Source organism: Perca fluviatilis, chromosome 12 (assembly GCF_010015445.1).
Source record: "Perca fluviatilis chromosome 12, GENO_Pfluv_1.0, whole genome shotgun sequence".
Lineage (NCBI taxonomy): Eukaryota > Metazoa > Chordata > Actinopteri > Perciformes > Percidae > Perca > Perca fluviatilis.
The window spans coordinates 8608041-8632874 of NC_053123.1; the positions used below are offsets into that span (position 1 = coordinate 8608041).

General features: G+C 39.3%; 3 protein-coding genes across 4 annotated transcripts in view; all 3 read left to right on the top strand.

Annotated features, from left to right (window-relative positions):
- The first annotated feature begins 85 nt into the window (after positions 1 to 85).
- LOC120569556 (putative methyltransferase DDB_G0268948) lies at positions 86 to 16851 on the top strand. Of its 2 annotated transcripts, XM_039817423.1 has the most exons (7): positions 8621 to 8673; positions 12306 to 12429; positions 12557 to 12717; positions 13490 to 13706; positions 15491 to 15594; positions 15728 to 15865; positions 16720 to 16851. In XM_039817423.1, the coding sequence occupies exons 2-7, from the start codon at positions 12319 to 12321 to the stop codon at positions 16814 to 16816; spliced, it is 828 nt and encodes a 275-aa protein (XP_039673357.1). In that variant the 5' UTR covers positions 8621 to 8673; positions 12306 to 12318; the 3' UTR covers positions 16817 to 16851. The 2 variants fall into 2 exon arrangements, with proteins under 2 accessions (XP_039673358.1, XP_039673357.1); XM_039817424.1 differs by lacking the exons at positions 8621 to 8673; positions 12306 to 12429 and adding an exon at positions 86 to 1429 and having other exon boundaries at positions 12671 to 12717.
- On the top strand, positions 2338 to 7239 carry LOC120569558 (putative methyltransferase DDB_G0268948). Its single transcript, XM_039817426.1, has 6 exons — positions 2338 to 2889; positions 3483 to 3643; positions 4280 to 4490; positions 6283 to 6383; positions 6692 to 6829; positions 6960 to 7239. Exons 1-6 carry the CDS (start codon positions 2779 to 2781, stop codon positions 7048 to 7050), a joined length of 813 nt encoding a protein of 270 aa, XP_039673360.1. The 5' UTR covers positions 2338 to 2778; the 3' UTR covers positions 7051 to 7239.
- A 7364-nt stretch (positions 16852 to 24215) lies between the features above and the next one.
- ube2f (ubiquitin-conjugating enzyme E2F (putative)) overlaps positions 24216 to 24834 on the top strand; it is a 48208-nt gene continuing 47589 nt past the window's right edge. The window contains exon 1 of the mRNA XM_039817427.1: positions 24216 to 24464. The gene's annotated coding sequence lies outside the window, so the exon portion shown is untranslated. The remainder of the gene's footprint in view (positions 24465 to 24834) is intronic.

The following is a 24834-nucleotide window of genomic DNA, read 5'->3' on the forward strand; positions in this document are numbered from 1 at the left end:
GGAGACGATACACAGTGTTGAGTTCTGTTGACAGCTGAGTTGAGTTCCGTTGCTCTGATTGGATGTAGGTCTATCCAATGAATGCAGAGTCATTTTTTTTCCTGGTTCGGTTGGAACACGCCCCATAATCACAGCCCAATGGAGCGGTTTCAGACTCATATTCTGACTAGAATCTCAGTATGACCACGTCAGGCTAGCAATTTGCAATTTATGAACTTAAATACTTATACTCTTTATTCTCACTAGAGCTCTTTGTTTTCCTTGCAACTGTCTTGTGTAATGCAGGTGCATAAGTAAACTGACGAAGACTTTTTTTGCCAGACTTACAAGATAATCATTAACACACCTTTTGGTCGTACAGGAGAGTGTTCAGGCCAGTTTAGATGATCTGGATTCGAGTGGTATGTTGAGATATCTGTCAATAGAGCATCTACTGTATTTTGCGTCACTTGTCTTTCATTTTGCAGTGAAACTACTTCTTAAACGGTTTCCCAATAGAACAGCTGATCCCTTACAGCATTAAATGCACACTGAGAGGTTACATAACTGGGCATTCTTTTGAAATATAACTACATACCACTGTTGTTCCACAGAAGGGGTGCTTAGGTGCTTTGGTTCAAAGCGTTCAAAGTCACCATGAAAACATGGCATAGTTTGTAGCCGATTATGCTTCTCTGCTCTTTCTCAGTATGTAAAAGGCAAACAGAATGTATAGTAGATAACAATAACAAATAATGAGAAATAGACTCTGACTTTTAAGATTTTTACCTGTTGATTTTTAAGAGTTGTATTAAAGTAAAACGGCAAGACTCTTACTGATTATCAGCATTACTGGTTAGACCTAGATTATTATCCAGTTTAAAAATCAGATGCATGAACCCTTTGTTGATAATGTGACGTCACGTCCTCACATATAGGGGGTGAGTTATGCAAAAGTTAAAGCAACGGTATGAAACTTTTGGAAGAAAAGATAACATTATTTCTCCTACAAATTAAAAATGTAATCAATTAGCAATAAAACGCAGCACGTCCCATTCCACTTGATTTGTGCCAGATTGCCTAATGATGATGTCTTTAAAGAAACTGACAAAAGAATATTGGAAAATGAAGGGAAAATGAACGTGCCTTTATCTTGCAATTGCCTCTTTTTGCTGCTGTTTAGCAAAAATTACAAACGGGTAAGTGCAAGTGGAAAACTTGTGATATTTGTTGTATAAATAAAAAATAAAAATAAAAAAAACTAGCATTGTCAATGGATGAAATAGCAAAACTAACTTTGCAGCAATGTTGTATAACGTGCTCAATATATGGGCAGAAAGGACATCCCTTCGAGCTGGCAGTAGATGTTGGTTGCGGCTCAGGACAGGGAACAGTGCTGCTGGCCAAACACTTTGCCTCGGTGGTGGGGACAGACGTTAGTCCTGCCCAGGTGGAAGTGGCTTTGGAGCCAAACATCACAAGCATGAACCAGCCAGGAGTCCCAATTACTCTTTAGTTTTAACTCAAGTCTGTAAACAATGATTTTACAGAGGAAACGTGAAATACATGAATACATTCTGAAAGCAACTTGTGTCCTATGATTTTTTGCTTTCATAACGGTTTCATTCATATCCTATAAATCCTTCACAATAAAAGTCCCCCGTTATTTTGTTATTTAAAAGCTTTTATTATGGAGCAGCAACATCCGGAAATGTTGGGTTTTCGTCAGCAGTAACTTAACACGAAACATAGCAGATATAACATACTGAGAGCGGAACACTATAATCCAAGTTCCCATTATATCCATAGACATAAAATGGACGGCGTCTACTCTATATTATGTCACTGGAGAGGATTGTAACACCAGACTGTAGCTGCCGTTTTCTGAAAAACACAGACTCAGCCTGAAATAAGTTATTGTTATGAGTTATTCAATTTTTAATAAAACATTTAATTTTGACCCTGTTGCCTTAGCAATACACAAGCCGTTCTTTAATGTCGCCTTGCGCTCCTTTTTTTTTAGATCAACTTTTTATTGTTTTATAGTTTTGAACAGACAAATACAATTGAACAAGGTGCTCCTTTTTTAGAGAGAGAGAGAGAGAGAGAGAGAGAGAGAGAGAGAGAGAGAGAGAGAGAGAGAGAGAGAGAGAGTCACCTTTTTCAGCCCTTCTGAGTTTGCAGGTATGATTTTAATATAACATTGTAGTCCTCAAGGCCTTTAGAAAAATGTTTTTTGTGGAGGTGGGGTAGTGCACTATTAGGCCCCTGTGGGGCGGGTTAGGCTTTTGTCCTTAATAGCATTTTTTTCCCCTTACATTACTTTTACTTTTATACTTTAAGTAGTTTTGAAACCAGTACTTTTACAATTTTACTTGAGTAAAAAGCTTGAGTTGATACTTCAACTTCTACAGAAGTCTTTTCAAACCCTAGTATCTGTACTTGTACTTGAGTAATAAATGGGAATACTTTTGACAACTCTGGAAACCAGTTAGTTTGGTAACGGGCAATACCGGCCTCGGTTAGGCATTTTTTACTTGTGTGTCATTTTAGGAAGTGATGAGGAGTTAAATGCTGGCAGTAGTGCAGTGTGTGTAGGCAGAAAATGGCAACAGGAGGAAAAGAAGGTGCAAGATAAGAGAGAAGACACGTAGAGGCTAAAAGCAAGGAAACAAAACAAAGGCTAACAAGACAGGAGACTGAAAGAGAACAAAGACGTACAAAGGAGGCTGTTTTGGAGCGCAGGCTCGGAGAAAGCTAAATTGGTAACAGAACAAAAAGAGAAAAAAACAGACCATCATGACATACCGGCTGTTTGAGGGGAAGGTTCACGCCTCCATCTACCAAAGATATCGCTTTACACCTCCAGATGAGGTCAAGAACATTATTCTTCAATACCTAGATAAAAAGGTAGGCCATGGCCAAATACACTGTGAATATGCAATCTATTCTGTTATCATAGTGCATTAATTCTGCCTATTTGATGCACAAAACAAGAGTTTATGATAGAGATGTTCCAATACTAATACTGCCTGAAATGCTTGTATCGGTATCGACAAGTACTGGAGTTTATGCACCGATCCAATACCGCGTAATTGAGCCCCAAAGACAATCTACTTTAAAGTAGTTTATTTATGTCCTTTTTCCGTTATGACTGACTGTCAAACTGGATAAAGAAAGAATGTTCTGTGGCATTCATTGTTTCAGTTTGTTCATGTTTCACAAAGAGTTTAACCTGAGCCAGCCATACAACAATGATAGCAATCATATCACATCCATACGGGGTTAGTAGTATACAGCTGTTAAAACATAATCAAATATACTGTATGTATTTTTTACCACGCTGGTATCGGATCGGTACCTCGTATTGGCCAATATGCAAGTTCACGAATCGGAATCGGGTCGAAAAAAAAATGGTATTGGAACATCTCTAGATTATCTTATCTTATCTGCATCATTCAACATATTGACAACAATTACTGCATATCTGTTCCCATCCTCAGAAGGGACAGCCACATGTGCTGGCAGTGGATCTGGGATGTGGGACAGGTCAGAATTCCCGGCTACTGGCACCGCACTTCCAGGAAGTGGTGGGCATCGACATCAGTGAGTGTCAACTGGAGGAGGCCCGAGCTGTGCCAGGGTACCCTAACATCACATACAGGTAGGAGTGTGTGAGTTGCTCTACATGTGTGGACGTAGTTACAGTACTCTTTGAAAATAAAGAATGACGTTGAAATGCAAACGTTCCAGAAGCGTTTGGCATTACATGCTGAAACAGAGAGTCAAATTTTTTAAATTATGTAAATAAGATTTATTTAAAAGTGCAAAATTAGCAGTGGTGGAATGTAACAAAGTACTGTACAGTGCTTTTTTTCTTTTCATGCCACTTTCTACTTCTACTACTAATATTGTACATTTTACTCCACTACAGCTTTAGTTACTAGTTAGTTTACAAATTAAGATTTTTGCACACAAACCCATGTAGTTTATTAAATATGCTCTATTATAAATTAAACTACCCGACAATATAACGGCCTACAAGTCCAGCTGAAATCATTAGCCAATTAAACACAGAACTGTTTTGATCGTTTCCAGTTTCTAAAATGGGAGGATTTTTCTGCATTGAGTACTTTTACTTTTAATACCTTAAGTACATTTTCCTGATGATACTTACATAATTTTACTTTTCAATGCAGGACTCTTACTTGTAACAGAGTATTTTTACAGTGTGGAATAAGGATCTGAATACTTCTTCCATCACTGGAAATCAGTGTGACCTGACTGTTGCCCCCTGCAGGAAGGGGACAGCAGAGGAGCTTCCTTTTCCAGATGGTTCTGTAGACTTGCTCACAGCAGCGTCAGCAGCCCACTGGTTTGATCAGACAAGGTTCCTGGCTGAGGCAAGTCGGGCTTTAAAACCCCGGGGTTGCATGGCTCTGCTAGGCTTCAAGAACACCAGACTTAGCTACCACGCCTGTGGAGAAAGACTCAATCACATGTATGAAGAGGTGGGTGAAGACTCTAGTTTCACTCCAGTCATGTTAATCTGATCAGCAATGCAAAGCTTTTGTGAGAAACAGTTTCACTAATGCAATCTGTAAACATAGAGCTTAGGGCACTGAAATGGTGTGGCTACATAATTATAATTACTGGGTGTGACGAGACCTTCGGCTCATGAGACAAGACAAGACACAAGACTGGGCTCACGACAATGAGACGAGATTTTAACACTATTTAAAGAAAACTTAAATGATGAAATATGACTACAAAAATATTCACAACATAAAAAATGAGCAGTGTGAAAGGTTTTTGCCACAAACTCAAATGGCTTGTATAACTGACCTCTTCAGACCTAATAACTGTGGCGCCCCTGTCTCCTCCCAAACCCGTCCCTACAACCTATTAATCAAAACATGATTAATTTCTTACACTGCACTATAACTTTTATTCTTTTATTTGTATCTTATAATTTTTTGCCAGTTTTATTTTAATTGCTCTTTAATGTTTTATGTAAAGCAGTCACTGTGACTTTAACACCTGCAGAGGTGGCGTAATTATAGCCTACCAATAACGAACGTTCCAGGACATCAAGAAAACATTCCTACATAACGATAAGGGAACGTTCGCTGCTGTGGGTCTAGTGAACGGTCCCCTACCCTTCAGGCATCGTTCGCGGACCAAAAAAACTGGGAACTTTCTCTCCGTCTACAGGCCGCAGCTGGACCTTATTGGTCGAGTTTGTGCAAGCTACTGATATCGCGAGACAACTTTTAACTTCGACAAGAAATATCGTAATGTTTTAATCTCGTGAGATCTCTTCACACCTCTAATAAATACCTTCATAGGGGTTAAATGAATAGTTTCATAACATTTATAACATTTAGGGGAAAAAACTCAATTTCTGAGTGTGTCAAGTACATCGCTAGAGTCAGGATGCGGTCATCTTAACCTGGCATAAAGATTAAAGTAGTAGTAGTAGGTAAGACTTAAAAAAAATATATATATAAAAAAAGAATAATATATATATATATAAATATATATATATAAACTAACTTTCTGTCATATTTGCTGAAAGTGACCCTATGTTCGAGTAGAACTACATGAAGCAGGTCATTTTAAAAAAGGGGCAGGGACTGAGAAGTTGTTGATTCAAATGTTTTGGCTAAGTCCTGGATCTTCCCAATCCTACCTACAGCACCTTTAAAGCAGGGGGAAACACCTAGTCTGGTCCTGTCCACAACTAAAAAATCTTCCTATACCAACAATTAAAACCTCACTCTGTAATATGTTGCTGCCTATTGTGCAAATAAACAGAAATTTAAAAGTACAAGTTACAGTTATTAGACAGGTAGTCATCAATCAATCAATTAATTTAGTATTTGTCCCAGAGGGAAATTTGCGTCGCAGCAGGCATAAAGCATAAAAACATACAGTAGTCAAGTCAACTTTAATGTCATTTCTGCAATATGTGCCAAACATACAGAGCAATTGAAAACATGTTTTTCTCCGACCCACGGTGCAATAAGTACACATACAAGTATAATATTAAAGATAAGAAATATATACAAATAAAGATAAAAACATATAAGTAATATGTACAAATAAGATAAAGAAAGATAAGTTATACATACAATACAGTAATACATTCTAAATAGTGCAAATGTAAGGCAAAATCAAACAGTACAGAAAACTAAAGATGAAGACATTTAAAAGAGATACAGATATAGATATAGATACATGTATATACAGACACGATATACATGCAAAATAAATTCAACATTTCTATACATTCACTTCCAGGTGAAGCAGGTGCTGTTGCCTTACACTAACAATCAAGTAGCTGTATGTGAGAGTAAGCTGGAGGAGCTCTACTCAGCCATCCCGTTTCCCGACAAGGAGAGGTATTTACCATACACACCTACAGTAAACACACCTCTGTGATAGCTAAATACAATACCATTGTCTGCTGTTCCTATAAAATCCTAAACAGTATTAAATTGTTACACCTTTGTTTGGCTAAGATAACACACAGAGCGCTCAGAGCTGAAATCACGTTCTGTCCTTGTTCCATAAAACAGAAATGCAGTTGTTATTGCTGTCTTGAATTAATAAATGCGCAGTTAAATGATGTCAAGGTGTGTTTTATTATGTCACAGTATTGTTTAATTGTCTTTATATGTAATAATACATCAATAAAATGGTACAACAGGATTGAACGTATTCGGGTGAACTCGACAATCTCGGTGAGGAACCTGGTGGGTTTCATTGAGTCCTGGTCCATGTCCCAAGATTACAAGAGGAAAGATCCCCAGGCTGCTGAAGACCTGCTGCTTAATACTCAGAAGAGGTCATCTATCCACAAACTCACGCACGCACACACACACACACACACACACACACATACACACAATTTTGTAAATATTAATGTTTTACTTTGAGTACTGAGCAGAATAATCAATCTGTGCACTGCTTCACAGGTTTCTGGAGGAGATGGGAGTCATGTCTCCTGACACTGAAATAGAACAGGAACTGGAATATTTCTGTGTCCTGGCATCAAAACCAAAATAATCAACAATGTGGCATTGGTGGGGGTGGGGGGGATTTGAGAGAGGGTTTTTAAGTCTTAGATGTTGCAATTTATGAACTTAAAAAAAAAACTATGGATGCATTAAGGTGTGTGCTTGTTGAATGATTAAATACCTTTACTCTTTATTCTTAACAATTGTATGGTGACTTACTTTTCATATTGACCAATAAAAAAAAAATAACACTGTTGAAATGTCTTGAGTTGAGTTGGTCACATTTCAACAAACACTGACACTAATTAACAAGTCCTTGGTTAAAGAGTAACAAGAAATCAGCCAATAGATGCAGAGGAGAGTCGCACATAGGATGTTATTATGGTAACACTCGTGATATTCAGGCGTTTTGATTGGTTCTGACAGAAATGCCTACCATCACATAATAATAAGCTGACTCTTACTCACACATACCTTTGAGCTTGGCCTTGATTACTTATGGATTATATTCAAAACAAAGCATTGTTGAACGTATTATGCTCAGAGAAAGTTAAAGAAAAAAGTTAAAGTTAAAAACAGATGCCACAAAATGTAAAAACAAAAAAAAGTTTTTCGAGCTGTCCCTTTAAGGGGCTTCATTATCCAACATGCCATGTACAAGTGGGGGAGCAGTGACTGACCTCCCTGTTCCCAGTTTCCCCCTTTTGTGAGCGAGTGTGTGTGTGTGTTTTGTGTGTGTGGTGTGTAGGCCTGGCATACTTGATTCCTTTTTAGGATTCAGGTTATTCTGAGTCATTCACCAAACTGATCCGGGTTGTGCGATTCACTTGAGTCAGTATTGTATGCTACATCAAAGGCGAGCTTTTGATTTGGATAAAATGCCATGTTTTCATTTAGAATCTTTTAATTTTATTTGGAAAACGTTATATCCATAAATGTAAATGGTCTGAAAGAAAACCGAATATTCTTTTAAAAATTACATGTAATTATATTTTGTAACTTTAATAGGACTGACAAATAAGAAAGCCATCTGGACTCTGAACATTTACAATGACTTACAACCTCTTTAATGTAAATTCCATGCGCCCCTTTTTCATGTATTTTATAATACTAAATTTAATGTTTTCAATGTGTATGAGCATCTGTAAAAAAAAACATGAGTTGTCGGCGAGGCGAGCTTACAATGTTTCGGACTGTCTGCTCGACCTAATTGCATTTAACATACTACATTTATACACCAAACCTACAGTAGGCCTAGCTAGGCTACGTGCAGAACATTGTATGTTATTTCAGAAGTGAAAGAATGGCTTTTGTTGTTGATTTGCTTTACCCTGAGCTCGAGGAGAAGCTGCACTCACTCGCTCGCCGCTCGCTCGTCTGAATCAGATCCACTCATGACAACGTAGCCGGCTGATTCAGTTGATTCGCGGGATTTATTGACTCCCGCGAGAACTCACGAGTCATCAACAACTCATGAGTCATCGACAACAACTCATGAATCACCAACAACTCACAGTTGTCGAGGGCTCGTGAGTTCTCGAGTGAATCCCACGGTCTGCGAGCTTCCGGCTCTGAGTCTGCGGGTCGGGACCATAGACAGGTCGGGACTGTCTCTCTGCTCACTCAGGCGCTTATTGACTTGACTTGTGGAGTTGCAGTTTACTACGAAATTGTAAGTTATAAAGCTTTTTGCAACTAAGATGGCTAGGAATAGTAGAAGTGTTAAGATTATTCAAATGACGTGTTCGTTCTGATTTCTGGAGGAAGGAGGAGAGGCTGGGGTCGAATTGAAAGATTATGCAAAAGGTTTAATAAAACAACACGGTGAAAACAGTCAAAACACAATTAAACATAAAACATGAAAAACGACAGTCAGCAGCAGACTGCAAACATGCTTCCCCTTGTCGGGACACAGATTTCAGCCATGCGACATGACAAACAATACACTGTAACCAGCGGACTACAGCAGCTTCCCCTTGCGGGGTCACAGCATTGACATATCACAGCTAGTAGTCTCGAATCTTACTCAGGATCAGAATTATATCCCTTGGAATTGTGGGTGTTTCCCTGAATGGAAACTGTCCCAGGTTAAAGACACACCTCTGATTTCAGGTTTACTCCAGGTCACAGACAAAGGTCGTTTCACATGGTAGTGCCGATTCTTTTCAAGTTTACAGAGTTTGCATTACCTTTGTTCTAATCACGTCTGGCCCTGCAGGGAGTGGCTCCCCAAAAGCAGAAACAATAGTTACCTTTCCTGTGGGGACAATGAGTCTTCTTCATATGCTAAATGTCAGACATGACCTGATTAATTCTTTAGAAGCTAGGGTTTTGGGTGAGGCAGTCAAATTCTGATTAGTGTAGTTATTTGATTACCGTAGATCTACCTGCAAGCTGCATAACCAAAAGTACATTGTTTTCAAAATGTAAACATGGTTTTAACTTTTTTTTTTACTTCAACAGAAGCTAATGTTGCAAGAGGTTTTTGTGTGCCGCTGTTATCATTTTAGATTGAATTGTAGTAGGACTCAACTGAACCGGGTTAAAGGAGAATTCAGGCCAATTTTTACGTTAATCTTGATCGCTATAGCTACGCGAGTACTTTCGATAGAAAAAATCCCGACCCGAATCAGTGCAGGTAACACGGAGAAGCTGCAGCTACGTACTACAAGCGTCCCCTGAGCTAAAACGGACAGCAGCTAGCAGCTAACGGCTAACAGCTATCTGGCTGTACACACTCACTGTAGGGCAGCTAACAGCTACTACCACACTACTGTTTTTTTTAGGGGGGAATACACTTCAAGACGTGACATGACCTGTCCTCTGGAGGACATCCAATCCAATCCAATCCACTTTATTTATATAGCACAATTTAAACAAACAACAAGGTTACCAAAGTGCTTCACAGAGATAAACATATAAAACAAAAAAGAACAACAAGATAAATAAACACTAACAGTGACAGCGACAACGAAGACCACAGCAGCTCTCACGATGAATCAAAAGCCAAGGAATAAAAATGTGTTTTTAAACGAGATTTAAAAGTGTGGAGGGTGGGCGCACCTTTAATGTGTGGTGGTAAGTCATTCCACAGTTTGGGAGCAACTGCTGAAAAAGAGCGATCGCCTCTGGTCTTCAGTCTGGTCCTCGGCACATTTAGCCGCAGCTGATCCCCAGACCTCAATGACCTTGACGGGGTATAAATGTGCAAGAGCTCAGAAATGTACTGAGGTGCCAACCCATTAAGTGACTTAAAAACAAACAATAAAATCTTGAAATGTATTCTAAAATATACAGGGAGCCAATGGAGTGAGGCCAAAATTGGAGTAATGTGTTCGTGTTTCCGTGTTCCTGTTAGCAGACGAGCAGCTGCATTTTGGACTAACTGTAGGCGTGAAAGGGAAGTTTGGTTCACGCCAATGTAAAGTGCATTGCAGTAGTCCAAACGAGTAGAAATAAAAGCATGAATCACTTGTTCAAAAATTTTAAAAGATAACACAGGTTTAATTTTAGCTAAAAGCCTCAGTTGATAAAAACTGGATTTAACCACCATGTTTATCTGCTTATCAAGCTTAAAATCACTGTCAATTTTAATGCCTAAATTGGTAACAACTGGCTTTACATATTGCTGCTGGGAACCAAGGTGTACGGGAGTGGAATCACAAACCCGGCTGGGTCCAAACACAATGACCTCAGTTTTTTCTTCATTTAAATTCAAAAAATGTAAAGACATCCAAGTTTTAATATCCTTGAGACATTCAAGTAAAGGAGTCAGGGAACCGTTTGCATCTTTTCTCAGTGGTACATAAATTTGCGAGTCATCCGCATAAAGATGATAGGAAATACCATGTTTTTTAAAAATATTTCCAAGAGGGAGAAGGTACAAAGAGAACAGTAGTGGTCCGAGAACTGAGCCTTGAGGGACTCCACATAGAAGGGGGGCGCTAGATGATGTAGAGTCACCAAGTTTTACAGAAAAGAATCGGTCAGATAAATATGATCTGAACCACTGCAGGGCAGTATCATGGATGCCTACACAGTGCTCTAGGCGAGAGATAAGAATGGCATGGTCAATTGTGTCGAAAGCAGCAGTAAGGTCTAAAAGCACAAGAATAACTGCGTCCCCACGATCTGTAGTTAATAAAAGATCATTAAAAACTCTTAAAAGTGCAGTCTCAGTACTATGAAAAGCTTTAAAACCAGACTTTCTAAAATACCATTTGTATCTAAATAGGATTGTAATTGTGCAAAAACAGTTTTTTCTAAGATTTTAGAAATGAAAGGAAGCTTTGATATCGGTCGATAGTTAGCTAAAATGGTAGCGTCCAGATTTTGCTTTTTAATTAGAGGTACAACAGTTTTCTCCTTGCAATAAGCTGGGACAACTCCTGATGTCAGACTGCTGTTAATAATTTTTTGGACAATTGGCCCCATAGTGGTCCAGATTTCGTTAAAAAAGCGAGGGGGGATAATGTCGGTAGGACATACTGAAGGTTTAAGCTGTAAAATTAAGTTATTGAGGCAAGAAAGTGACATGGGCTCAAACTGATCAAACACTGTTAAACAGGTCAGCATTTCAAAGGGGTCAGATACAGGTGGGGAAATATGAGCTCTAATGGAAGCAATCTTGTCCAAAAAATAATGTAAAAAAAAAAAAGCCACACCACCACCTCCGTGGATTGTTATTGGGATGATTATCACAGAAGCCTGTCTGAATACACTCACCAAACGGCAGCTAACGGCTATCAGCTAGCAGGGCAAGCTAGCTACCGGCAGGATCGAGACAGGGACCAGGGTAGGTGAATTTAAACAATGTCTGAGTTGAAAACGCATCTTGTTGACACGTAAGGGCCCTGTTCATGTGGCACAGACATATTAATTGCATTTTGTGTCTGTTAAGAGGCACAAAGGCACTCTAAAACTTGCCCCGAGCACTGCCGTTTTAGCTCAGGGGAGCTTGTAGTACGTAGCTGCAGCTTCTCCGTGTTACCTGCACTGATTCGGGTCGGGTTTTTTTCTATCGAAAGTACTCGCGTAGCTATAGCGATCAAGATTAACGTAAAAATTGGCCGGAATGATGCTAGAGACCCGTGATTCGTGAGTCAATTTAAAGACTCGGGTTAAAGATCCGAGTGAATCACGACTCAAACAGGTCTAGTGGTGTGTGACTGACTGCCGGCAGAAAAGAATATACAGCCTTTTCAACGTGGAAGTTAGCTCCTCTTACCCAGTAAAACCTGTAAGATAAAAATAGATGTTTTTGTTTTTTTATCTTTATATAAACGTATGCTGAACTGTTGAGAGGGATCAACGAGCTATGGCTTACCGTCTGTTTGAAGGCAAAAAGCATGCTTCTTCCTACTGGAAGTACAGGATCTCCCCATCAGATGATCTAATACGACAGGTGCTTGACTTTCTGGAAAAACGGGTAAGTGCAAGTGGAAAACGTGCGGTCGCCTATTTGGTAAATATAAAATGAACTAGCTTTGTCAATGGATACAATAGCAAAACTAACTTTGCAACAATGTTGTATAACGTGCTCAATATATGGGCAGAAAGGACATCCCTTCGAGCTGGCAGTAGATGTTGGTTGCGGCTCAGGACAGGGAACAGTGCTGCTGGCCAAACACTTTGCCTCGGTGGTGGGGACAGACGTTAGTCCTGCCCAGGTGGAAGTGGCTTTGGAGCATGCTAAAGAGCCAAACATCACATATAGGTAAGCATGAGTCCAAATTACTCTTTAGTTTTAACTCAAGTCTTTAAATGGATTTTATAGAGGAAAATCGAAAGATGGAATAAGGAATGTCCCGTCCTACTCTGCCTCTGATTGGCTAGTACTCGTTGCATTCGTTTGTTTAGATTGGTTAGGGTTAGGCTAAAAAATACCAGGGTAAGCCACTCAGAGGCAGTGTAGGGCGGGACATTCCTTCGCCAGCCTTGTAAACAGCGAACCTGATTGGCTAAAAGTTGAAAGCGAGGGTTGACAGCTATACAGTTATTATAAGTCATTATGAAATAAAACTTGACATTAAATAAAGATGTCATTGGGAAAGATACCAACATGGCTATTAAATAAGGCATTTTTTAAATGAAAATGTCTCTGAAAAAAAAAAAAATTATATCCAATGTTCCTTAAAATAAATGAGTTTTGATAATTTCTGCGATTATTATTATATCTATTTCACCTGTGAAACCCAACAACCATCTCTTTTTTTTTTTTTGCAAAACAATGGATCATTTGAAAAAAATTTGCATGAGGCACTGGTTACATCTGGAATCTGCATCTGCCTCATCAGTCTCAGGCTTTGCTGTTTAAAAGACAAAGTGTTTCGTTGCACTGCACATTAGACTGCAATTTACACATCACATTTAAAAAGTAGCTTGACAATTCAGGAGCTAGTACCTGAAAACCCCCTACATTTGTATTCTTTATACTTTAAGCAGTATTCAGAAGTTTGACTTGGCTGTTGCTACTGTTCCATCTTTAGACAGTGTGTGGCCGAGGAGCTGCCATTTGCTGACAGCTCGGTGGACTTGGTGACAGCCATGTCTGCCTTCCACTGGTTCGACCGACCACGTTTTCTCCAGGAGGCCCACAGGGTCCTGAAGCCCAACGGCTGCTTGGCTCTGCTCAACTACACCATTAACATGGAGCTCAGCTACCCGGACTGCTGCTCACATACACTCAACCAAGTCTGCAAAGAGGTGCTTACAAGAATGTTCATCTGAGAGAAGTTATTGTGACTGTGCACTGATAGACCCTCCTTAGCTGTATGTACAGAGGTAGATATTAGGCTGCAGGGCAGTAAAGCTGTCACTGATAACATTAACGATGGCTCTGTTCTTAGGCCTTGTCCACACGTACACGGCTATTTAAAAAACGCAAAGCTTTTCCTAGGCATTTTGGCCTTAAGTCCACACACAGAGGATGTTTAAGGTCACTGTAAACGGAAATTAAAAAAAAACTCCTGTCAGGGTGAAGGCTTTTAGAAATGCTGTTTGTGTTTTGTCGTGTAGACAATAAAACAGAGTTTTGGGCTTGTAATGTCAGAGTGTGCGCCGTCACACACACTCTGCCGCCAGCACTGCCGGTCTCCGACAAGACCATCGGACTTCTAGTTAGTAGGTAGCCCTCGCCACCTGTTGGCTTGACATGTTCTTGAATTGAATTGAAAAACTTTATTAATCCCGATAGGGAAACTGGTTTGCCACCAACTATACAGCCATCGAAAACAATACACTACCAACAGACAAATAAATAAATAAATAATTCTGCATTAAATAATTAAAAAACGGGGTTCTTCCTTTGTTTGTTCTAAATATATATATATATATATATATATATATATTTAGAACATGCAGTGTTTAAAAAAGAATCACATATATTAATCATATATATTCTTGACAGTGCTTCCATTGGGTTTTTGACAGAAGGACTGCCAGTGATTTTTTTCTAAACACTGCATGTGTGGATGGGATATATATTTTTTTTTTAGAACAAACAAAGGAAGAACCCCGTTTTTAAAAATAAACGTGTACGTGTGGACTAGGTAAGCCATGACAGTGTGACAGTGAGCCAGCATGAATAATAGGCTATACCAGGGCCTTAAAACTGCCATCATTATTTTTTTATTATTTACACCTATGTTCTTCCTACTGCAACATTTCAAAATATCTGCTGTAGAAAAGGCCTACGATTGAGATGTATTTTTTAAAGAAAATTATGTTCATCTTTTTCACATTTTTTACACTTGTTTTTTTTCATTCTATAAAAACAATTGAATCACTAATATCAACAGTTCCAGACAAGCATTTCGGAGGTAAATGCATATTTATACATTTACCGTATCTTCTCTTTGCCTCTTCTGGGGTTTTGTACATGAGTACCAGCATCACCAACTGCCTCATCTGCCTGATCCATACACTCAAAAGGAGTACCCTTTTCCAGTTCTGCTGGTGTAGGGGATATACAGTATATTGTACTATTCTGTCATCATCATCATCATCATCATCATCATCATCATCATCATCATCATCATCATCATCATCATCACATCCTTACATCACACTCTAGTGGATCTTCTGTGCAGAACAATGAATGGCCTTCAATCAGAAATGAACAACAGCACCATCTATTGGATCTCAAATAATAATAATAATAATAAAGGGCACTTTACAAAATTACAGTGGCTATACTAAGGGAGGTGTATCTGCAACGGAGTCAGAGAGTGATGGCCGGAGTCTGGAGATGTTTTTAAGATGAAAAAAGGCAAAACATTGTAAAAATGTAGATTATGAGTTCATTATGAGTCAGACAAAAAACATACACTAATTCTGGATAGATGGTACAAACACACATAGCTAGGCGTTAAAGTTGTTTCATAGTGAAATGAGAGCAAACACATCATGTGATTAAAACATATGCTATATCATGCTATTATTATAGTGATGAACAATCTCATGACGCCCTGTCTTCTGGGTTTGACCAGTTTTATGCAGCCTTGCAGCCTTACCGTAGTCCCCACCTTGGTGCCAGCTCTATGGAGTTATACCGGGAGGCCTATGAATCCATCCCTTACCCTGACAAGGACTGGTGAGAGCATGTTTTTGCTTGATCAATTTTTAGCAAATTCCCTTTTTTTTGCTTAGGAAAAAAAAAAATCATTATTTGGATTCATATGTACAGTAGGTACATACTCACTGGTTTTATTAAATATGTATTACAGGCAAGAGTGTGTGTGGGTGAAAAGACCCATGCCTCTGTCCAGCTACATAGGGTTGGTGGAGTCTTTCTCGAGCTATCAGGCTCTGCTGAGAGAGGACCCGCAGAAAGCCACCGCACTCTCCCGGGACATCTGTCAAAGGTAAATGCCTAATGGCAGCACACATACACTACAGTATACAGAACACTTGTGTGCATACCACACACTTGACAATGCTCTCTGTAAAAACGATAATAAGCAGTGTAGACCTATGGTTTGTATGTATGGATGTCATGTATCTATGTGCCATCTACACAAGAAGAAAACGTATTCCAACCCGTTCTCATTCCGAACTCGTAAAATAAGAACGTTTGGGCAGTGTCCTTCAGCGTCTGATGCGACGAAAAAGGCACCCTTCGGCGTATTTGTGTAACGTACTGGGGAGAGCCGCAGTTGGATGAGATTTAGTGAGTGGTATGTAAGGGGAAATTGCTGCGGAAGGACGGTGGTTGGGGTGGCGGATGGTAAAACACCGGATTTTCACTCAGGAGACTCGGGTTCGCACCCCGCGTGTGGCGTTTTGTTTCCCCGTCTACGGCGTGTGTTTCCCGGCTTTTGAGGCGTCCTTTCCCCGTTGTTTTTCTCCTAAACTCAACCTCCGCGATTACGTTATTGTCGCGCTTCACCCGTCCCGACCAATCGCGTCAAAAGGGACGAAAAAGGGACGGCAATAGTGGCGACCAAGCACATTTACATGAGACGCTAAAGGAGACTTTCAACGTAAAATAAGAACGAGAAAGGCTCCTGACCGAACGTCCTTATTTTACGAGTTGGGTGTGAGAATGTATTGCGTATTCAGGATATTACTGTTTTATGAAAACATTTTTACATGGATTTTTTATGGATCCTTAAAACTGCCATATTGGAGATGAAAGTTTTTTTTTTACCAGTGTCTGACATATGTTGCCCTAATAAACTACACCCTCTGACTGAATGATGACACACTGTCTCCTCAGGTTGATGTCCTTAATGAGGGTGACCTCTGTGGAGACAGAGGTAACGGTGGCTGTGAAGTATTTTTACCTTCTGGCCTGCAAACCCCAGGAAGCCTGACTACTGCCAGCACAGGAACGTGTGCTATACCTTCCCCCCCAATAGTTTTTACATTTTGAGAAATACTCTTACTTATTTACTTTCTTGTTTAAAGTTAAATGAGAAGAGTGATGCCTCTCTCATAGACATGAGAGTGTATTGATCTTCTGAAATAATTTTTTAGCAAGAAAGCTTTCTGAGAATATCAAACTATTGTTAAACTAAGGAAAAGATGTGATCAGCTGTTTCTTTAACAAAAACATGCACAAATTTACTGTGCATTTACTCTTCAGCTATGATGAGCGGCAGTTGCTCACTCCGTCGGGACTTGGCTTAGGAATCTCTCCATTTAATGCATATCTACTGTATAGGGCCCTTCATCATTTGTGTGTATTTCGGACCTTTGTGTGTAATGTGTGTAATAACAGAGTGAAAAAAAAAATGAATTTCCCCTCAGGGATTAATAAAGTCTTCTTGTCTTCTCCTCGATATCTGCATCTATCATTCCTTTTGCCTCTTGTTGGTGCAGATTTATGTTTGCATCATTATAGTGATTTGTAAAATACACAGAGGATCTTTGTCTGAAGCTTCCCTGAATGCAGTAGCTACTCTTGAATGTTGTAATTGATCTGCTTTATGTGTAAATGGTCATTGTCAACAAAGTGCACAAGTGTAGTATTTGGAGAGGTTGTTACCACTAGAGGGAGACATTTGATTAAAAGTGGGACACTATATCATATTTACTGGCTGACACATACATTATCCGTATTTAAACAAAAATAATATAGTATATTTCAATCATGGCATGCTGTATATATACAGCATATAGAATATATATAGAAAATATATATAAATACATATATGTATTTTCTTTATAATACTGACTGATATATAAATTGTCCTGTTTGCTGGAAGACACCAGAGACAGGAAAACATGCAGTCTCTCCAAAACACATGTAAATGGCCTTTATCGTTGTGTTTAGATGATTAGCAGTCCTACTGTCTGATTTATGCGTCTTTACCATTCTCACAGTTGCCGTTCGTTGTGTTTGTGATGCTTGTCACGCCCGTTGTATGTGAATCCCCCTCTGTCTGTTCTCACATCTGTGTGGGAATGCTCTCAGCAACCTTTTTCCACCACTGGAAGATCTGCTGTGACAGAACCCTGCCCTTTTTTATTTTATTTTTCCACATTCTCACAAACAGAAACATCCCAGATACCCTTACTTGAGGTCTGGCTTCTTTCAATTTTAGTCCATGCTGGAGACATTTGTTACAAACCCAGTGCGGAAGACTTCAGCCTTCAGTTGTGCTATTGGTAGCCGCTGGCATGACTAGAGGCCATGGCCTATGAACAATGCAGGTGTTGTGAGTGGGCATGTTTGTATGGTCTGCACCTGGTAGCATAGTGGTGGAAAGTTGTCAGTTTTTTTTTATTTTATCTTTTGGCCTTGGGCTATTACGGTTTTCCAACTTTGCCCCTCCCCCCTCTGCTGTAAAGCCTTTAGTCATACCACACAATTCTGTATGCGTGTGTAAGGATCATCATCATTGACAGTATCATTGATCAAAAACGGTAAATTTGTGTTAGTAGCTATCACAAGGTTTATTACTATCTCTTTGATTCTTGATTCGTGCAGTGCACCATATTGGAATAAAAGAGCAAAAGTTCTGTCCATCACTGATAACCATGAAGCAACTTCCTGACTGGACAAACCCTCGAATATTGCAACGAAATATTCTATATCAGTACAGTTTACTTACTACTTTTTACTGTGATGGGCTAAAACATCCTTATCATAACTGTAATCCCAATCCTAGTAAATTACAATTCACGTTTTAAGAAATGTAAAGTTACAAATCTTAAAAAGTTAAAAATCGTTTTAAATGCACTACATGGTGAGTGGTTCATCACAAATGGATAGTTTATATTTGAAAAAAACATGGCACCATGGTGAATCCGAGCCTTCCCCTCTGTTGTTGCAGCTGTATGAGCACAAAGTTCCCCTCAGATCTAGAAACATTGTGCTATTGTCTGGAAGATCATTGATGGAAAACATTCCCTTCCCACCCTGTGAAATCAGATCTTTTTTCACCACAGGCTCAGCTTGAGGTCATATTTTTTAATATACAGTATCTGTTTTTGAAATTTGTCTTGTCATGATATGATCCTCCCTTCTATAATACAGCGTTTCAGTGTCTGTCACAGATTTCACTATTATACACAAGGCGTCCGCAAAAAACATTGGTCATCAACGTTGTAGGTTTATAGAGTAGTATATGTATTTGCAATGTTATAAAAGGGAATATTGATGTAGAAAAGTAACGCACCCCAAGGGCTGTCGTGAGGTGGTGCTCACTGGATATAGACCTGAAAGTCAGAAAAATGGTTGTTATTTTGATGACGTTAAGTCATCATGAATCGAGAAATTATAAAAGCGATAATTCACATACAACCCAAAGTCCACCACAAAGGACTAGCAAACAAAACTACATTCCAGCACTTTTGAATACAGCATTTTTGAATACACAAATATGAGTTCAAACTCATTTGTATACTCATTTGTATTAGTCAGGAGAAAACATCCTTCCCTCTTCCATATTCAAATCAAACAGAAGTTATTAGTTCTCTGTGTGTCTTAGTGTATGTGTATTTGTCTGAGAGAGAGAGAGAGAGAGAGAGAGAGAGAGAGAGAGAGAGAGAGAGAGAGAGGAGGAGGAGGGTAGTTCTCCTAGGAGAAGGGACATGAGCTCCACTGGCAGCTAAATATGTATCTGCCTGCCACAACCTGAGGGACTCACCACTATAAGATCCCAACATTACACATTGGTTTAGGATTGTACAGTCATTATATTGTACAAAACTGTTAAGTACTACATTGTGTTAAGAAATTGTTTTGTAATGTAGTATGTTGTATAACTATGAGTGCAGTATTGAATATATGTGACACCTACTGTATTTATTTAATATGTCATATGTACTATATATGTATTTTCTGTAAACTGCTTTGGCAACATGCTTTCTTTGTTCATGCCGATAAAGCTAATTTAATTGAGAGAGAGAGAGAGAGAGAGAGAGAGAGAGAGAGAGAGAGAGAGAGAGAGTGTTTACATCGTTTTTTTTGTGACAAAAGACAAATGCACTATGCCTATTTACATCAATGATTCCAGGCTGAGATAGTGACTCACACTTTCAGTCTATTCTCCTGTCGTGTTGGAATACTGCAGAGTGAGTTGGACTGACTTCAGAGCCGCTCTGTCAAACAGGGAGCATGTCTGGTGTGTCTGCTGGACAGATGTTTCCATCTCAGCATCCAAATTGCTGTGTAACCAAGGGAGTTAAAAGCGAGCATCCGGAAAGCCTACCTCCTATGGGGAGATTCTTAGGCTACCAAGCCATCACCTCCCGTTAGCATTCCATTTCCCATTCATTTTGACGTCACTTTGACAGCGAACAACTTTACATCTGAAGCGTTTAAAGACTCTATTTGTCCATTGTTTATTTCTAAAGAAACACGACAATGTATTAAAGGCTCCATTACCTTGTATCTCACGTTATGGCCCCGTAGCAGACGTTTTTGCAAAAACAGGTTGTGTCATAACAACGCGACTTTCTGTCGCACAGTAAACAAATTACTGTATAGTACAGGAGAAGCTCGCAGGCAGTTTCGACTCACATTAGCTGTTTAAGTTTAATTACTAATGTTAACTAGCATTTTAGTTAGCAATAATTAGCCTTTGCCTATGTTATCTCCTTACATATACCTATGCTTGGGAATGATTGAGATTTCTCTTGGCACAGCTACCAGAAGACTTCCAACTTTCAGACAGGTTGCTCACGTCACATCTACGTCTTCAAGCTCAGTTGGAGGCTGCTCAGTAACGCTCAGCCATCACTGGAAAAGTGCTTCTAATTCCCTTCACTGGTATCCGTCGAAGTCTAAAGCATCGCTGTGTCCATTTATTTCACTGTTTGTGTAACACCACTCGCTGGATCACTGCTACAAATAAAAGCCCTACTTGACTACTGTGGACATTTTAATGTGAAAGACAGTGGCAGAAGTGTATTATACTCATGTCATATACATTTTCTTGCATTAACAAATCACATATTGTATTCATTTTCAATTGAAATTGTTTCACTTTTTGGAGTGTACTGTGTTGGGGTTAATGGGGGCCTCCCATAGCTCAATAGATGAGTTATTTGCATTGAGCCTGTGACTTTTAGTACTTGCATACATTGCACATTACATCATATTTCCACATGCCTGAGGACAGTGGGACAGTCTATTGCCACCAATTTTTCTTCTGTGTCAGTGCCCTATTGCTATCAAGTTAAACACTATTTCTGAGTCTCAGCTAGGAAATTGCCATCCATTGGGACCCTAAGAGAAAACAACTGTTAGGAGCCACTCATCTAGTGTCTGTCCTGCAGCGTGTCAGGGGCTGGATATGTCTTCTTCTGAAATGACAAATTGGCGCATGTGACATTAACCTGAAACACTAAACTGAGATGCTTCTCAGAAGCAATTGCTGCAGTTAATTTCACTCAGATTTGATTGAAATTGTAACATATTTTGCATAACTTAGTGTAAAAAAACAGCGGTATGCCGGTGTTTGTTTGGCCATTATTTAGAATCTTGTGCTCTGCTTGCACATAAGTAGTAAGTTCTTATTTTCAATTTATTTCAAATAGAGTACAGCTCTTCTTTTTTTATTTTGTATCTTTACAGCTTATAGCAAAAGTACAGCAGAAAGCGAACACACAGCATAAAACAGGATGTATTATCATGACCTGTGCATTAGTCATGTTGTTGTAGAGAAGTTGTTTTTTTTTCCTTTAAACTGAGTAGACACTCACATCTGGGTCATGTGGTCCAGCTGGGAGAGCCCCCGGTGTAACACTTTGACATGATTAAGATTAGAGCCACCGGGGCTACTGTCACTGCACTCACAGTCACCGTCACAGTCTGATGTGAATGAATTGATGTACATTTACAGAGTAACTGGTGGTATAACTAATACATTTAAGGACTGTTGTAAGAGAAAAATCTCTGTGGAAATGATTCGAAGTAGGCACAGGAAAAATCTCTTAAAATATACTAAAATATCTCATCATCTTTTAGATGGATTGTCATGAACATTTGAACAGAGTTTCATGGTGCACAGAGGCTAAATCCTACTGCTGTTGGTGATCCTCTAAGTTTTAATCTAGCATGTGTTCAATACTTTACTTTAGCACCAAATACCTGCAAAACCAATGACATTCCCATCAGCCTCAGCTGCTTTGTTTTAGCAGCCTAATAATTAAAACATGTTAGCGTGTTTACAAGCTTAAAGCTAATTAAATAATTTGTTGATGTACCACCATTTAGCTACTGTCCATCCAGTATATTTATTAAGAACAATTAGCTTCTAAGTACATCAGAACAAAACTGAAACAAGTTAATACATAACGATACAGTACCCGTCAATAATTTGAACATCTCTTCTCATGGGTTACAACCTCCCTCCTCTTTACTGTATACCTTTCCAGAATGGCTCTTTTGTATTTCATTTTAAACTGTGTGACAGTTTTACTCAATTTGATTTCGTCCTCCAAACTATTACAGAGAGCCACCCCACGAACAGAAACACACAGTCTTTTAACAGTAGTGCGGGCATACGATTGTTTTAAATTAAGTTTCCCTCAATCATATCTACAGCCCCCCTCTCTATCCAGGGACATTTGTTACTGTAAAGCAAGTAAGTACACCAACTAGCACATGCATTGTGTTGAGTGTAAACAACACAACCTCAGATTTTTTTTGAGTCACTGATTGGACAATGCATTCTGCATGTCCTGTTCCATGATGAGTGAAATAAACTGAGTGACTGAATCTCAGTCATAGACGGGAGGTGAGACCAATTATTTGCCCACGAGACAACCCAAGCCCTGGATTGTCCACAACAAACTGAAACAGCAGGAGACAAATCCTAATATTTTTGTTTCCGGCACGCAGACAGCAGATGTTTTTTTGTTTTTTTTTTACTCGAGGTTTTTACTGTTCTGCAGACATCAAAGTTGAAAGCTAAATGAACATTTCAGTTCTCAAAAGCTGTCCAGAATGATAAATAGAAGTCTGAAATTCCTTAAGGTGCATCCACGTCACTTAATTATCCCCTTTGGAGAGAGAAGCATGACAAACGTTTCTTATCTTCCTCTTTACGCTGTTGTTGAGCTCGAAGACCTTGAAGTGACAGAATTATTTTATTTCAAAGTGAATGCCTCCATCTTCAGTACTGGATTTTCTCTTTACTGGGTCATTTGAGGAGAGAATGGAAAGTTTCAATTGTTGATATCTTCAGTATGTTCACAAAATTGTCCATCCTGTCCAGAATTCTTGTTTGGATTGGATTTCTGACCTTCTGTTCTTCATCTCTTCTTGCTGACAAGGCTTTTCCTCTCTTAACTTAAGGCCGATTTTTTATCTTTTCATTGTTTGGGTGTTAATCTGATTAATGTTTCTCAATAGAGTTTATTCGGCTCTCTACAACTCAGTGAAACCACTCGCATAACCACAGACGTATGATTTGTCCTCAGTCGGCATCCATTGAATAACAAAAGCAATGTGTTAAGCACACCATGTAAACAGAAGAGGGTGAACCTAACATTGTCACAGGGGCAAAACCTTTGGCATATGAGCTTTGCAGAAAGCCTGTTGGCCAACACCTGTCTAAACAGATGTAGATGAAATACAATATATTCATCTGCTCCAAGATTAATAGACTCCTCATTTTAAAAACCTTCATCCAACCAGGCAGGTCAGTCAATAGCATGCTCTTGTTTACAGTGACAGCCCTCATGCCCCTGGGTCCATAACAACTGGCTGAGTGAATCACAGCATTGTCCAAATACTTTAGGGTGGACTGGGTTTGCTTCAAGAAGCAAATCAGCTGTTCTGTCATACAGTGAGGCAAATTTTTCCATTTTCCATTGCAAATGGTGCACTTTTCAAGGAGTGTGTGTGCGTGGCGTGTGTGTGTGTGTGTGTGTGTGTGTGTGTGTGTGTGTGTGTGTGTGTGTGTGTGTGTGTGTGTGTGTGTGTGTGTGTGTGTGGTTTCAGCATGTGGATGCTTCTTCCTAAGTATCATGTCGGAGCTTTTATTTTTTGTTTTATTGTGAATTTTGGAAGATGTTATTAACCTGTTTATTTACTTAATGTTGGGGTAATTAGCAAAGCAAAAATACATGAATAAATAAATAAACGATCAACAATAATGAATAAAATAGTGTAGTATAAAAAAGCTTCACAATCTGCTGGACAGATTTTTTATCATCAACCCCTGAACCTGAACCAATGACTGTGTATGGACCTAGAACCTACATAAACAGACTGGAACTCGTCTTTTACTCTGCGGAACTGTTCATCTGCCGCCATGTCTACACGGACAACAATAACAAACGGAATTTACTGCGCTTCCGTTGCCCATGACACCGGAGCGAAGTTCTGACAGCTTATTCTCCAAACAGTTTCTATCCACCCCGAGCCCTCAAATTATCCCTTTTGAAGTTATTTACACTCGGACGTGCCTCCTATAACCTCCGGCTGGAGTTGCGGACAGCGTCTTGAACGGAGGAGGGCGGCTGATTATGGTGTAGCACGGAGCGCTAGCTCTGAGACAGCAGGTACAGCAACGCTCAGTTAACACGCAAGCTAACGCTGGCTAGCATAGACACTTCGTCAAAAACTCGCATGCCTTTTCACTTATTCAAACAAAGTGACATTTCTTACTGAACTCAACCACATGTGCTAGGACTAAGCCTGAGCTGAGGCAGGTTTTAAGCTTGGACATTGTGTCTAGCTAGCTGTGATTAGCGATGTTAGCGGTTTGTTATTGCGATTGGTTAAGCTAAAAGTAAAGTGACAAGGTGGTAACTGTTAACTTCTAAAAGTATTTACAATAGCATTAATCGTTTCTTAATGGATATGCACTGGCTTGTGTTTGAGTATCCTACTATGTTAACTGAGTATATGTACTGAGTTATAACTACATTG